Consider the following 16,738-nt stretch of genomic DNA (forward strand, 5'->3'; position numbering starts at 1 on the left):
GCCCACTTGGACCTGGACTTGACTAGAGCGAAGAGAGGTACTGAGATTGTACATACGGTAATAATTCCCTTCTCTAGCCGTTGCCAGTCAGATGTCAACATTCCTGATGAAACTGTCAATCTGAAACTTTTGTAGTAATCTAGAATGAGGTTGCGGATCGTTTCTGGCACATGATGTCTTGTCAGTGTTTCTTTGACCAGCTTGTGGGGTATAGACTCGTAGGCGTTGATAAGATCCAGCCAGAGTACGGCTAGGTCTCCTCTGGTCTCCTTGGCCTCCCGGATCAACTGGCTCACCATTATAATGTACAGTATGTGGAAAATAATGTGTTTTTACCTTAAACTACATAAACACATTTCATTACACCAAATACACAAAACAATGTTTTTTATAAGCATCGTATGACCCCTTTAACAACCTTCAATGTAGACACTATCTTATATCTTAAACTTATATTCCTTGAAACCGCTCAACACAAGATCTTTACAGTTGAAGGAAAAATATCAAAAAAGAAATAATTTTGTAAAATAATTACAAAATATATAAACACCAAAAATGACAATGAATGCATTGAGTATATAAGAAAGAACATAAAACAACACAAATGTAGGGTTGCTCTCCTGAAGCCATGCACACACACACACACACACACACACACACACACAAGAAGGCTGCTACAAATACTACTGAGAGCACCAGATCTGAACATGTCTTCTTCGTATGACTGAGTAGATACTCGGGTGAAACTCTTCTCACTGGACTGGCAGTGATATGACTATCTAGAATGGACACTCTTATGTCTTTTCAGGTTTCCTAAAATACTGAATCTCTTGTCACAGTGTGAACACTGGTAAGGTTTTTCTCTGGTGTGAACGGTCTGGTGCTGTTTCAGTACATAAAGTGTAAAGAAACTCTTTCCGCACTCAGAGCAAGTATGATCCCTCACACCGCTGTGTCGTTTCTGGTGTATTTTTAAACCATTCAGATGTCTAAAGCTCTTTGCACACAAATAACACACGTAAGGCCTCTCCTCTGAATGGGTTTTCATGTGGTCCCTCAGGTTATCTGGCCTAAAAAACCTTTTACTGCACTGGTCACAGTTATAGATCCTGTCTCTAGAATGATGGAGCAGATGTACTTTGAAAACACTTAACTTCCTGTAACTCTTCCCGCACTGTGCACAGGTGTGCAGGTTTTGTCCTGTGTGGATCTTTATATGATCATTAAGTAGCTGTTTTCGTGTGAAACTCTGCCCGCAGTGATCACACGAGTGCGGTTTCTCTCCGGTGTGGATTCTCATGTGTTGATTGAGGAGGTGTTTTTGTCTGAATCTCTTTCCACACTGACTGCATGTGTGCGGTTTTTCTCCATTGGTTTTAATGCAGGACTTTGCTCCAGTATGGATTCTCATGTGTGTATTGAGGTTTCCTTTATGTCTGAACTTCCTCCCACACTGATCACACATGTACGGCATCTCTCCGGTGTGGATTTTCATGTGTTCATTCAGGTTTCCCTTATTTCTGAACTTCTTCCCGCACTGATCACATGTGTGTGGCTTCTCTCCGGTGTGGATTTTCATGTGTGTGGCAAGTTTTGCTTTTTTGTTGAAAGTTTTCTCGCAGAGATCACATGCGTACGGCTTCATTCCACTTTCAAATTTTATGTGAAGATTAAGACTTTCTTCGGATGTGAAAATCTCTCCACACTGAGGGCAAATGAAACATATTTCGGGTCTTGGTTCCCACGAGGGACTCAAGGATGTTTCATCAGTTTCAATATCATGATATTTCTTCCCTTCTTCAATCACTTCTTCCATCTCATTGATCTCTTCCATCAGGTCTAAATGAAATAAAACATAATAATTTTCATTAAATCATTAAAAAAGCCAAAAAGACCAAATATAAAGGGAAACCAATGTGAACGCTGATACATTAGCAATAAGTATGATCATTTTGATGGATTCTTTTGAACGGTGTACGCGGACCATTCGATTATCATGTCTTTGCAGTGAGAAGTATTAAACATTTGACATTTTTCAAGTCAGAGTTGTAAAATGTTTAAAATGCAAGAAACATTAGCTAGGTTTCCATCCACCTAAAGTCATGTGAAAAAAATAGGACACCCTATGGAAGCCTGTGTGTTTTTTAAAATATTTGAAAATATGGATATTTCATATCAATGTAAAGCAATACTAAAAAAAAAAAATGTGGAAAGAATAAATAAGTCATCCCAACAATTATTCCCACTTAAATTGGCTTAAAGCACACACAGGTGTATCATATCAGGTACACATGATTAGAACATTGTTACGAGGAGGTTGCCCTATTTCAATCTCACACTTTTGGTTTGGTGTGCTCTTGGCTGATGAAGTGAGAGTGGACACCATGGTGAGGTCAAAAGAGCAACCTGGGTCCTTCAAAAAGAAGATTGTAGAACCTTAGGAATCTGGAAAGGGATTTAAAAAGATCTCCAAAGATTTTGAAATCAGCCATTCCACTCGTCCGAAAAATAGTCTACAAGTGGAGGACATTCAAAACAACTATCAACATGCCCGGGTCTGGCCGTCCAAGCAAGTTCTCCCCGAGAGCAGACCGCAAGATGCTAAAAGAGGTCACCAAAAACCCTAACATTTCATCACAGGACCTACAGCAGGCTCTTGCTACTGTTTATGTGAAAGTGCAATCAGAAAGAGACTACAGAAGTTTAACTTTCATGGGAGGTGTGCAAGGAGGAAACCCCTGCTCTCTAAGAAAAACAAAGGCCAGACTGAAGTTTGCCAGAGAGAATGTAGACAAAGACCAGGACTTCTGGAATAATGTTCTTTGGACAGATGAGTCTAAAATTGAATTATTTGGACACTGCAATAGAGGACTTGTTTGGCGTAAATCAAATACAGCAATCCAGGAAAGGAACCTCATACCAACTGTAAAACATGGAGGTGGAAGTGTCCTGGTTTGGGAGTGTTTTGCTGAAACCATGATGGTGTTTCACCATCATAGAATCCACCATGTATTCTACTGTGTATCAGGGGGTGCTTGAGGAACATGCGAGACCATCTGTAAAAAAATTAAAGCTGATGTGGAACTGGATCCTGCCACAGGACAATAGCCGCATTTCCTCTGTCGGGCCAGTGTGAGCCAGATCTTAAAACAGGCTGGGCGGGGCTCATAGCCTCGGGCCGGTAGCACCGAAGCCAGAATAGCACAGCATTTCCACAGGTTTTCGTTGGGCCAAAAAACCCTAGCTATTGGCACCGAGGAAGCTCAAACGAGGCACTATCAAGCCCCGGAAGTGACAGTGGAAACGCGATTGGCCCTGGCACACACTAGCAAGCCCAGTTTAAGCCTGACAGTGGAAACGCGGCTAATGAGCCAAAACATACCAGTAAATCCACCAAGAACTGGCTGAAAACGAAGAAATGGAGAGTAATGGATTGGACGAGTCAAAGCCCAGATTTGAATCACATTGAGATGCTGTGGGCTGACTTGAAACATGCTGTACATGCAAGAAACCCATCATATATCTCACAGCTGAAACTATTTTGCATTGAGGAGTGGGGCAAACTTTCCTGAGACCGATGTCAGAGACTGATAGATGGCAACAAGAAGCATCTTGCTGAAGAGATTTCAGCCAAAGGGAGATACACTCGCTATTAGTGGGCAGGGTGTCCTAACTTTTTCCTCCATTAGAATACACATTTTGTTCATCTTTTACCAAAAAAGAAAGCCAAAAAGAACAGAAAATTAAGTTTTATGCTCCATTTTGTGCCCAGTTCATGTAACGTTACCTGGATATTATTTGCCCTGAAGCTGCTGTACAGCAGAGTTTAATCGATCAATTATTGACCAAATAAATACAAACAGTGTTTAGAACGGTAAGCATATAGAGCAAACACCATCAGCAAGGACTGTGCAATTAATCGAAAAAAAACTGTTTTGATTTCGATTTCCAACGATTATGAAAATACAGTAATTGAGATTAAACAATTAATAATTAATTATAATTTGAATAGTCAAGGATGGTTTTCGTGGGATATGTCAGTCTCATGACATTCATCTTTATATGATGGCATCAAATTCATAAAGACCAATGATGCAATATATCCAGTGCAGAAGAAAATTTCACAGCAATTAATAAACGCCCTTATTGATAACACGGTAAGGGGTGGAGATACTGTACATAATTTACCCACTACAGATAAACAACTATCAATATACGGGGTTTTAAGATTGCTTTTAAATCCACACTTGCAATTCACTTTCACATTCATGATCATGTTTGTACTTTTAAAAGACAAGATATTAGTCAATGACATTCATGATCTGTTGCGCACCAAATCATCCACCGTGGTCTTGTCAGTCAATTCATTTTGAGTTAATCCAGTAACATAAAATGAATGAAAATGGCAAAATAATATACCAAACAAAACTATTTCATTAACCCCTTAAGCCCTGAAGGCATTTTTGGAGTTGTTTTGTCTGAGTGACACACAAAAAAGTAAAGACTCATAACTAATAGCTAATAATAGCTCCCCTGTTTTGAAGTGGAAAATTACAACCCCAACGCATCTTAAATGTAGTGTCTGGAAACATTTTGGGTTAATAAAAAGAGCTGCACTTGATCCAGATCAAGTTGATAGACTGGTGTTTCTTGCAAGCAATATTAAGAAATTAATTAGGCTAGGCCAGCGGTTCCCAAACTTTTTTCCTGCGCACCCCCTTCTATGTCCCAACCGGGTTGGCGCATTGCACTTTTTTTTGCGCAGGAAAAAAAGTTTGTGAACGCACATTTTTTGCAATGTCGCGCGTGAAGTCCTGTTTATGATGGTCACTGTTAATAAATTTGTGATTGAATCTCCATTACGGTGTGTTTTTGTTTTTTTAATGCGCGGGAGGTCACGCAGATATTCAAATATATATTCGAATACATGCATGATATTTGATATCTGTTCAAATTTGATTTTTCTCAAGTGACAGCCCTACAGATGAGCCAACAAAGACTATCGTCTGCAGAAATTAGCTTAATGTAATATTGATAGGACACAGATGACTGCTCTTTGTAAGGCTTGCATTGAATTGAGTTTAACGTTGAATCTTGCAAAAAAATTGAATTCAGACCTCAGTAAGAGGTAGTTTTCTTAATGTGCTATTAATGTTGCGTGATGACTTGTCTTGTATGTGGTGTAAAATCTATCATGCTGCAGAACAAATTGCCCCTAAAGGGGACAATAAAGTTTTTACAATAACATTTACCTATTGGCAAAATAACTAAATGTAAAGAAACACCTCATAATCTCAGCTGTATACATGTATAGATATATAAATATCCACAGCGATTGATAATGGAGAGTACACTCTCTGTGTTTTTATCAACCTGAACAAGGCATTTGATACCATTGATCACAATCAGCTGTAGGCTAAAGTAGAACGATATGGTATCAGAGGCATTTCCCATGATTGGTTAAGAGATTATCTTAGTGGCAGAGATCAATACTTTTTGATTTTGATTTTTTTTTTTTAATTTTTTTTTACAATTTACATATTTACAACTTTGACTCTGAAAAAACAAACATAACCCATGGAGTTCCACAGGGCTCTATACTGGGGCCAAAGCTGTTCATAATGTACATTCCGGAGGTCCTGACAAAGTTAAATTGTATCTTGTTTGCCGATGATACTAGTCTCTATTGCTCTGGACAAAATTTAGAGTTCCTCTTGGAGATAGTGGAAAAAGAGCTTTCCAAATTAAAAACTTGGTTTTATTATAACAAATTATCAATGAACTTGAATAAAACTAAATATATTATTTTTGGTAATAGAAAAATTGAGGAACCAATCAAAATTAATCATATAGAAATTGAGAGAGTGTGTAACACAAAATTTGTGGGTATCTATATTGATGATAAACTCAACTGGAAATTAAATATAAACTATCTAAAGACAAAAATATCAAAAATAATTGGTATAACGTGTAAAATTAAATCATGTATAAATCAAAATTTACTTTATTTATCATATAATTCACTCATTCTTCCGTACCTAAATTACTGTGTAGAAATATGGGGGAATAATTATATTATATTATTATATTATTTATTATCAAACCTATCTTCATAATGCAGAAGAAAGCTATTAGAATTGTTAACAGAGTTAATTATTATGCACCAACTAACCCATTGTTAATCTATTGAAATTACAGGATTTAGTTGATCTTAACTCAGCTCCAATGATGTATAAGGTTCACAATCTCAAGTTTCCAGTCTGTATTCAGGAGAGGTTCAAGCCCAGAGAGACTCAATATAATTTGAGAGGAATCGGGGTCTATCAAAAAATAAGGCCAGGACCAATACCAATGTTTCTCAGTTAGAGGAGTACATCTATGGAATAGCCTGGATGACACATTAAAACAATCTCTATCAATAAAGGTAATAAATAAAATCAAATGTGATTGGTAGCTATATTGCATTAGAATGATATTGTTTAGTTTAATACCATTAAAATAAGTAGAAGGCCGGTGTATAATGCAATGATTCACGGCAGTATTAGGGTAATGGAATGTTTAGAGGAAAATTAACCAGGTGACTTGTGTAAAGTTATTAGTAATGGCTTACATTTGAAAAATATCTTCATTAATATGTTATTCATATGAGCTGTTTATATAAAGCTGGTAATATTCTTACATCTGTTTCCACTTTGCTACTTTCTGATTATTGTTGCCTCATGCTGGGTATTTAAATCTTGGTGTAAATAGGGTTAGGCATCAATCAGTGTTTCACTTCAGCCTAAACCCCTTCAGTCATCGCTGTACTATAATAATTATGTTTGTGTATGTTGTTATGTCTGAATGACTGAAGAAATAAACTACTACTACGAGAGAGAGAGAGAGAGAGAGAGAGAGAGAGCTTAATCACTATCAACACTACAGAAGAAGACCACTGAGTGATTTTGTGTCGTGTCGTTTGATCAATCATACTCAAAGGTTTACTAGACAGAAGAACTGATTCATTATATGACTGCATGAGTGACTGAATCAGGATCACAACTATACAGTGATTAACTGTGCAGCGCTATCATATAATCTGACTCCTCACTCCTTCAGTTTAACTGTGTTTCACACACATCTGATGAACTGTTTGAGGAAACACAAACACAAACCTATCTGTTCTTCGATGACCTCCTGCGTGATCCAGTAGGACTCTGCTTCTGCTTCATTCATGATCTCTGTGTGATCTTCAGGTGATAAAAACACTCCAGCGTTCAATCATTCATCAGTCAGAGACTGAGAAGCACACACACACCGAGGAATATACACCTGTCGGAGGGAGAATAATCATTTACACCTGTTTGAACTCACGTGTCGCGCATACACAGCACTTAGACAGCATTACTTCTCCTCACAGATCACTCTTTCACAGAAGTCTGACTGAATGTAACAGTGTTCCTCACATCGCTGCTACACGATTACACACACACACACACACACACACACACACACACACACACACACACACACACACACACACACACGACCCCGTGAAGAACGGCTGTAACGAGCGAACTCTGTAGCTGTATGAAGTGTGTTTACCGTCAACCGCTTCTCACCTCAGAAGAGAGCCGAGGCGCGCGTGGTGACGTCACCTGCGAGCGACGCGAAGTCCTTCTTCTTCTTCTTTCGGGTTTCATGGCAGTCTGCATCTCATCTCATCTCAAAGGCGCATTACCGCCCCCTACGAGACTGGAGTGTGAGTATGAGAACGACATCAGAGGAGAGCATAGATGTATATTCTAATTATATATATATATATAAAAATCTATTTACCTTTCTAATCTTTTTGTATTCTATTGTATTTTAATTTATTATGCAATTGTGAGTGTATGTTTATATATATATATATATATATATATATATATATATATATATATATATATATATATATATATACACACAATGCATATATTATTTTAATGCACACAACAATATATTGGAAAAGCACAGACAGAAACATTTTATTGAGGGCTGACAGCTTCAATCTAAGGAGCCTGAAAGATAACACTCCTTTTGGACAATTTCAGCTTAGACGCATCTACAATAATGACTCTGATTTCGAAATGCAGGCTCAAGATATGACATTAAGGTTCAGGGCTAGGGGCTACTCACCAATGTTAAGAGAAAAAGCAATAATAAAAGCACGCTCGACAACACGCTCTGATCTACTAAAGAAAAAAAAAGCGGAGGAAAGACATGGCTAAGAACAACTTTAGACCTGTCTTTGTTACCCAATATAGTAGTAGTGCCTGTGAAATGAAACAAATTATTAAGTCCAATTGGGGGTTGATTCAAAGTGATTCTATTCTGAACGACGTTTTTCCAGAGCCACCTATGACTGTGTTCAAGAAGGCACCATCCATAACGGACAAACTTCCAGGTCCTAGACAAAAAGCATGGCTAGAAAAAGGGTTGTGGGGAACCTATAGGTGTGGATCTTGCAGACATTGTGAGGGTGTCATTCAAAGTAAGACTTTTTGTGATCTGAGAACGCAGAGAGAATTTAAGACGAATGGTTTTATTAACTGTAACTCTGAATATGTGGTCTACCGCCTACAATGCCCATGTGGGTGTTTCTATGTGGGCAGAACTAAAAGAAAACTAAAAGAGCGGTTTTATGAACACAAATACACAAATACGAGTCAATAACGAAGATTACCCTATGGCCAAACACTATAAAGAAATACACCATAGTGACATTTATCTTTGAGAATTCAGGGCATTGAAATTATTAAAAAAATCAATACGCGAAGGGTGATATTTTAAAACAGTTATTGCAACGTGAAACCTTTTGGATATGGAGTTTCAAAGTTCAAAGTTTCTATGCCCTGAAGAAGGCCCCATGCCGCTACGCCTGGGCATTTTAAAGTTGTCTATTTAGGAGATGTCATTTTTGCAATGAAGACATTTTAATTATGGAGTGCCTCAGCTATCAGAGATTTCTTTTTCACTACACTGCCTCTTGGGAAAAGTAATTAGTTAGATTACCCCGTTACTGAAAAAATAACGTCGTTACCTAACGCCATTCTTTTAAACGGCGTTATTCCAAACACTGTTCCTAATAAACTGTTTATCTGCACTCGCAAGTGGTTGTTAAACGATGTTGTGGGATAATTAAATATATTCTAAATAAACTACAAACATTAAATTATATACATTTATTTTGTTCTCACATTCTCTCTTGTAACTCCTTCCTCTCAGTGGCACAGATGACTGAATGGCTCATTATGCAGCTCATTATGCAGCTCATTATGCAGCTCATTATGCAGCTCATTATGTGGCTCATTATGCAGCTCATTATTCAGGCCTTTGTCTTCTCAGGTGTACATCACAATTATATTCATGATAGTTGACGCCTACTCGCATATGACTTTACCAACAAAAAGTGTCTTAGAAAATTTTAATCGATATATTGTTTTCTGTAAGTGATTTAGTAATTTAAAGTAATTTAGAAAGAATAATTCTAGGCTACAAGCTCCAGTTCTCAAAAATCCCGGGAACCATTGTTCTTTATGTGTTTTATGGCCTTATTCAAGTGATTTAACATTTTTAGTTTTTCACTAACCATGCATAACATTTGTTTTCTCAAAAACACAATCATGTAAATACATTCATTTCACATATTATTACAGCCCAGTTTGTGCTGATTACAGTGAGATTAGACTTTAGCCATTTAGATATTTATAAGAAACTGAAAAAAGCACAAATGTCAGGGCATGACAAAACTTCTCCAGGTGCCCAAAATACCCTTAGACTCCAGAGGGTTAAGTCTATGTGAGTTACAATGCACATATAAAGCGTGGGGGAACGTCTTCTTCAGTATCACATGTACCCTTCCTCTGTTCCCCGACATGACTGATGCACCATCAAACCCAAATCCGACGCACGGCACCGGGTCCAGCTGCTATGGCTCCAGCACTTACAAAATCTATGCTGACATAGCATCTTCCGTCATGTTGTCTGTTTCCAAATCCCACAGCCCGTTCTTTCAATGTGCCGTTGTGCTGGTCGTTTTCTCATCTGCTAAAATCGCATAATATGTGTCTGGCTCATCTGGCAAATCTGCCTTTATTTCTTTTGACAAGGAGAGATGATGGAATTTCCAGTATCTCATTTTGTATAGTGTGGTGGAGTAGTTTTCCATTCTTGGGTAATTCATCCAGTCGCCTTTTTATTTCTGGGTCATATTTAGAAACCAGGTCAAGTAGTTCCAAAAGGTTACGCTTGTTTAACGCATCTGGGTTTTCCGGCTGCCCACGCAATAGGATTTCTTGTTTTGCACAGAACAGGACGAGGTCTATGTCTATCAATTAAGGAATTGTCGCTGGCATCGCTTTTTCAGCTGGTTAATAATATTTCCCCATCCTCACTGGTGACTTTGCTTGAAACCATCCATTTTCCCCAGCGCTGCAGCATGTGCCCTGCTGGCTTCATGTTTGCCACAACCTTCAGAGAAATGTTTCCAGTCTTTGAAGCCCGTATTAATGAATCTATTCTCATAAGCTGCTTCAGGGAAATGACGACAAGACAAGACGTTACAGCATCTGTGCTGTATTCCACCCACGGAAATTTTAATCAATCAATCAATCAATCAACCTTTATTTATACAGCCCTTTACAACACTCAAAGTGAACCACTTCGAGTGTTTTAAGTACCACCTGTCAGAAAAACTCCTATCTTTCCCCGATATATGTGTGGCTGGGAATGTACAAGTTTGGGCTGGCTTGCAGCTTCATCTATTGATGACAGGTCTAACGGAGGTTGTGACAGGTCTTCTTGGAGAATGGCGTTTGTGCTAGGCTGCTGAATCCTGTCTCCTCCTATAACACATAAAACGCTATCATAAGTTACCTCTGCTCTGCCTACTGCCAATATTATTTTCCCTCCAGAAAATGTGCATATAGAGAGCCAGACACTAACGTTAACTTTAGCCTGACTTTTAGCACCCTACATGCCTTGCTGGTGTGAGGGTGTGGCTACTACGGGAGGACTTGATGGGGAGAGGGCGGCCGAGCAGGATGGTCACAACTTAAAATTGCAGGTGTTTCCCCCTGCTGTTCCTCTGAGCATTTCTTGTCGAATTTAAAATAAAATAAGCTGCTTTGTTTTGTTTTACATTTCATATTAGCAAAACTGTCTGAGTCTGTCTTGAATGAATGACGTCCGCCAACGCCATTTCATTGGATCACTTGCTGGTGATGATGCAGAGTCCACACGTGGGGTAGAAGCCGCTGATTGGCTGAGAGGCTTTCACTCAAAGCTTTACTCGGGCTGCTTATTGGATGAACCGCTAGAATGAAAATCACTCACTACTCATAGGCCTGGGCCAAAAATGGGTGGGCCCAATGGTAGCACTGCGGCTGTTTTGATCAGTTTAATCTTCTCAAAAAAAGAAAAAGATTAGTGTCATAATATTTTATGAATTAAGTCTAAATTACGATAATAAAATCATGTTACATTGCATGAAGCAAAATTTAATATATCACACCTGTATACTCCATCAAAGTTTAATTTAAAAAAAGTATGTGGCACCTGTGATTCTTCACGTTTAACATGAAAAACAGCAATAGGCTTACTGACAATTTTTGAAAACTTGAATTGATTTATTTCACGAGACACTCGTTTGTATGAAATTATTCTAAATATTTATTTGTTATTATTTCATGCTCCAAATATGAAACAGGAACATATACTTGATTGACATGCTGCTTGAAAGGAGGTGAATATTTCACTACAAATAAAAGAGCGTAAAAAAATTTATTGTTTGTATTTTATCTTAAAATTGACAGAAGCCTGAGGCTTTGTGTTATAGTAAAAAGTAACAAAGCCCAAAGCTTATTGCATTTAAAACAAATAGTCACATAACGTTATTTACTTCGTTATTTAACGTTAAAAATCAACATATCAGAGTTGAATTTTTTATATATATCGGCGGGAAATGTTTATGGTTATCAAACCAGTGGAATATTACATTTTATTCTTTCAACAAATAACAAATCATTTTAATGCAGCTAGATCATAATCTGTAAAACTCTTATGGGAACAGTGTTGGGGGAATGAGAGGAGGACGATGCCATGGCTCTTGCAAAAATCAATCCCCTCCACAGAAAGGTGGGAGGTATTTGTCCAGAACTAGCTGCACTTTTGACTCCAGTGAGGACTTGGTGTGAGTCTGGAAGTGCTAGAGGAAGACCAAGAAGTCCTCATTTTGCATCCACCCAGACCCATTTGCTGTACTGATACAGCAGGAGGGCCGTTGCTGGTAAAGGAAGGATGGATTTTTTGGGTTGGATGGAAATTCCCAAGGCATTCACTGCACAGACAAGTGTAATTAGTGTCCCCCGTTCTGCAGAGGGGACTGCACCTACTTGCTTGACTCCCTTTCTAGCCACAATTTCTTCAGGATTTTGCACTGTGGTGATTCCTGTATAGAAAAATATTATGTTATTTAATGCTTTTATTTTGTAATGCTGTGAACCTCTGGAAGGTGTTTCTGAGGGAGATATAGGGAGACATAGGTTAAATTGGGTTGGAGCGCACTGGAGCGCAGCCTCCTCGGGTCCACAACACACCATGCCGGAGCTCAGCTCCGTCTCATTCAGTGCCAAATATTTTTATTCCACTTGAATTATTTTTCATTTCCTGGTAAATACATGACATATGAGACTGAATGATGTATTGGTCCATATGAGACTACTACACAGAGACACCCAGGCTACATGGAATTATCATACGTCATCCCTTATGTACATAAATGAATCCCTGCGTTCTCTGGTTCAGCACCCCGCCAACCGTCGACGTTAACATGGAAACCCGCAAACGGCTTGCAAAATCAGTCTTTTAAATTCAACCGCCCGATGGGCTCATTATGATGTCTAATTCTTTATCGAGCATACGAGTATTTGGTTTACTTTACCTCAGATAAATAAGACACATAATTATTCAAACACAACCTACAACTTCATTTTATAATGTGACTAATGTAGCCTCGCTCGCACGGTTTAGTTTTTCATTTGATTTGTCTGCTAAGGCCATAGCTGCCAACTCTCACGCATTCGCACTTTCACGTGACGCCACATCAATTTTCTCACGCACAGTAAAATCGAAAAGCAAAGAGGACCATGGAGACCGACAGACAAGACAGAGCAGGATACTTATTTTATAAAAAATAATATCATCTCTCAGATTCTGTCAATTTTATTTTGAAATTCAAGCAATAAATACCGTTTTGGCACTTGTAAATGTGACGTGACAGATCCCTATAGCGTCACGTGAACGGATGATCTCTAGCTAATGAACAATGTTAAATACAGTTATTGTTATAATAAATAAAAAAACACATATGTCTGGGCTGATTAGGGTTTTTTTTTTGTCGTCTTGAGAAAAATCTTGTGTAGTCTACGTAATATTTATCCAAATCCAAGTCAATATTGAATCAAATCACTAGCACTGAACTGAATTGAAATCATAAAACTTGTGTCAAGCAATAAAAAAGTGGCTTGTTACTAAACTTTATACAATTCTGCTTAGTTACTAAAATGTTCAGTTTTGTATTCACACCAATTTATATTATATATATATATATATGAAGAGTTTCGCTGCAAAACGAGATATATCCATTTTGAGAAATGATTGAGTTATTTGACATTATTATTTAAGACATCAACAGTCTAGTTCATTCACAATTTTTTATACATTAAACGAATACTTGAGCTCAGTGAAGGCCAGGGACACAATATTCTTCAAATCCAGGATATTTTTTATTTAATTTTACGTCCATAAATATATGGCCACGGACAGGGAAGAAGCACTCCATTTTCACATCTTTAAAGATAGTGCTTCGTAGGCTGGACAGCATTCCCACCATTGTACTGTTCTTGTTCTGTCCATAGCAGGAATCGCTGAAGAGCCTCAAATGGCCAGCCTGTTGGACATCTTCGGCTAGACTGGTTCTCAGGCAGTGGTCCAGGGCAGAGGCGGTCATGTTGCTGTCTTTTCTATTTTGATTTTCAAGCCACACGTAGAGATGACAGTCACTCAGTGCCTGCAGACTCCTCTCTCCATGGTGGACCACAACACCAAACACATACATGTAAAGCTGCCTAGAGTAGTAGGTCTGGCCAATGAGAGACTTGGGCAGAGAGAGGTTCTGCATCATGTCAAAGCAGACAGTAACTGTGTCCTCCACTGCATTTAGCAATGTGTAGAACACCCGGGCTCTGCGTCGGTGGAGCATGACAGACACGATCTCTGCCTACCTCTCTTCCTCAGTAAGGTGAGGATCTTTCATACGGAGTCTCGAGCTCATACAGGTGGCACAGCAGTCCTTTGCTGGATGCCCAAATCCCAAGTTGAATGAGGTGCAGAAAACATTGTAATACCAGGGAGTAGCTGATGTCCCTGTGGTTCTGCTCCTGGAACAGCCGGTGCATTTTGGTTACTGACATGTCACTTGGGAGGTACTTCCGTCCAGGTGCACCACGACGAGCGTAGTGGCTAGCCTTGCACATGAATGAGGACACATGCTGAACTACTGCCTGCCTGTTCTCCATCTTCTCATCAACATTTCTGGTTCCACCCCTGCACTCTGGTCTGGCTTCACCATGTTGACTGAAGTATTTCACCACTCTGGAGACTCTGTCTTTACTAAGACCTGTGGAGTACAGAAAAGGTATTAATAAGGTTGTCTGTGTTTTTTTCTGGAACCTGAAAATCATAAATTAATTGTATAAAAGGCTACACCTCTGGCTTCTACCCAAGACTGAACAGGCCATCTTAGACTATGTTTATAGCACCTGGGTTAAGGATGGGCATTTGAAGAAATCTTTTGGATCATCAGTGGGAAAATTAACAATAATTAATCAATTAATCGTAAATATTTATAATATTCAAAAACATAATGCCATAATAAACATAATGTGACTATGGCTTGTGCCAGTAATCCAGGGCAGTCCCTGAATGAAAAGGTCGGGTAACAACGTACGGACGTCTGTGTGCTTGTGCTTCACATAGGGACAGTGGGCATTAAAAAAAAACACTGTTGTGCTGCCTGGCTAGCTGAGCTGTCAGAGCAAACTAACTGCAGGCTGTTTATTGTTTCAACCATCCTTAAACAGCTACGGACTATTTGTGATTAGTTACAATTTAGATAAGTAAGATTAAGTTAGTTAGATAAACGACTTGTAGCTTGTTACAGAAAGAGTGGAGGCTCCTTCCACACCGCTGCTGAAAACCAAACCTGTATGATCAGAGCGGGCGGAGCCGCGGTGTCACAGTTCTTGTCTCTGTTGCACCGAGTCCGCGACACAAGCTCGCCTCGCCCCGTCATATTTAATTAATTATTTCACTGTAATAATAATAATAATAATAATAATAAAAGCTTATAGAGTTTATTGGTTGTTGTGAAAAAACAGAACCGTTTATTTTTCTCCATAACAACCTGTGCCCTCTATGATCCCTTATAATAAATCAACAACAACAAGAATTAACGTGAGGTTTTAGGCTATAAATAATAGGTGCAACCGCATAAATAAATCTTCAGATAGCCTACTCAGCTACATGTAAGAAATTATTTAAAAAATAAACTTACCAAGGACACTTAGAAATGTAGCCTTGCAGACAGGTATCTTGTGATGGGGAGGAGCGCAGGACAAAAGGCAGTATTTCACTGTAACCTCCCTGGCTTTCTTCTTGACATCAGCGGAGACTCATCCCTGCTGCATTTGTTTATTGTTGACAGACGCAGGAGTATTTTATCCTGGTCCACTTTTGTAGCGTTTTTATACATTTTTGCGAAGTTGAAGGCTACATCTTCATCTGACAGTTTGTCGGCATGACACAGACCAACATTACTTGCAGTCACACGATGACCACAATTAATCTTGTTTTCCCTCCCCTGAATGCCTTGCCCGTTTGGTCTTCTCCCTTTGATGATTTTCTATAGATGCCTTCCTCTTTCTCCCAACAGCAGCTGGAATGACTGGCTCCAATCCGTCATCGAAATCCATAACGTAGGCTTGACTCTGAAGCTTTGATTCTCTGACTGACAGACAGCTGTTGATCAGTGACGTTGCCTACGTGACCGACAGCTCGCCTACAGTATAAACAATTAAATGGTAAACGTTAGCCTATTGAATCGTCTTTTTAAAAATATATGTTTTTTTGTTTTGATATTATCATTAAATCACTGAGCAAACTCGGAGCACTTCACCGGTGGTGACTGTTATATCGCACTTTGTAAAGAAACTGGGCTGGCGGATATCGCGTTTTGTGAAAAAATACATTTTGTAGTAGGCTTAATCACCAGCAGGAAAAAAATCAGTAATTTTGTGTTGTTGTTGTTTTCATCATTACAGCTTAAGAAATATCTTAGGCCTCATCATTTTCTGTCAGTTTTAGGGACAAAAAAAAAAAACTAGTACAAGTTAATTTGTAATCCTAAACCAGTTAATTTAATTAATTTACATAACACATTAACTGGAAAAGAATGAAGAATTAAAGTGAAGAATTAGGTGTGGAACTATCAGGGAGCATTTAGTCTCCAGCGCCAACATTTTCCAGAACTGCAACTTTCCTGGAGTCTCCAGAATTACTCGGTGTCAGGTTCTGAGAGACTTAAGATTCCAAAAAATGATTTAATTAGAATACCATGAAGTACTGTGAAATACTATATATTAAGACTTTATATATAAGC

The 16,738-nt window shown here is 38.6% G+C and overlaps 1 protein-coding gene across 5 annotated transcripts; it reads right to left on the minus strand.

The window, feature by feature from the left end:
- Positions 1-527: 527 nt before the first annotated feature.
- On the minus strand, positions 528-7,708 carry LOC132133672 (gastrula zinc finger protein XlCGF8.2DB-like). Of its 5 annotated transcripts, none has more exons than XM_059546691.1 (3): positions 7,602-7,708; positions 7,155-7,311; positions 528-1,839 (listed from the first exon to the last, which is right to left on the minus strand). In XM_059546691.1, the coding sequence occupies exons 2-3, from the start codon at positions 7,213-7,215 to the stop codon at positions 776-778; spliced, it is 1,125 nt and encodes a 374-aa protein (XP_059402674.1). In that variant the 5' UTR covers positions 7,216-7,311; positions 7,602-7,708; the 3' UTR covers positions 528-775. The 5 variants fall into 5 exon arrangements, with proteins under 5 accessions (XP_059402674.1, XP_059402598.1, XP_059402810.1 ...); XM_059546615.1 differs by having other exon boundaries at positions 7,585-7,708; XM_059546827.1 differs by having other exon boundaries at positions 7,155-7,278; positions 7,602-7,671.
- Positions 7,709-16,738: the final 9,030 nt, after the last annotated feature.

The sequence above is a fragment of the Carassius carassius genome, chromosome 1 (assembly GCF_963082965.1).
Source record: "Carassius carassius chromosome 1, fCarCar2.1, whole genome shotgun sequence".
Lineage (NCBI taxonomy): Eukaryota > Metazoa > Chordata > Actinopteri > Cypriniformes > Cyprinidae > Carassius > Carassius carassius.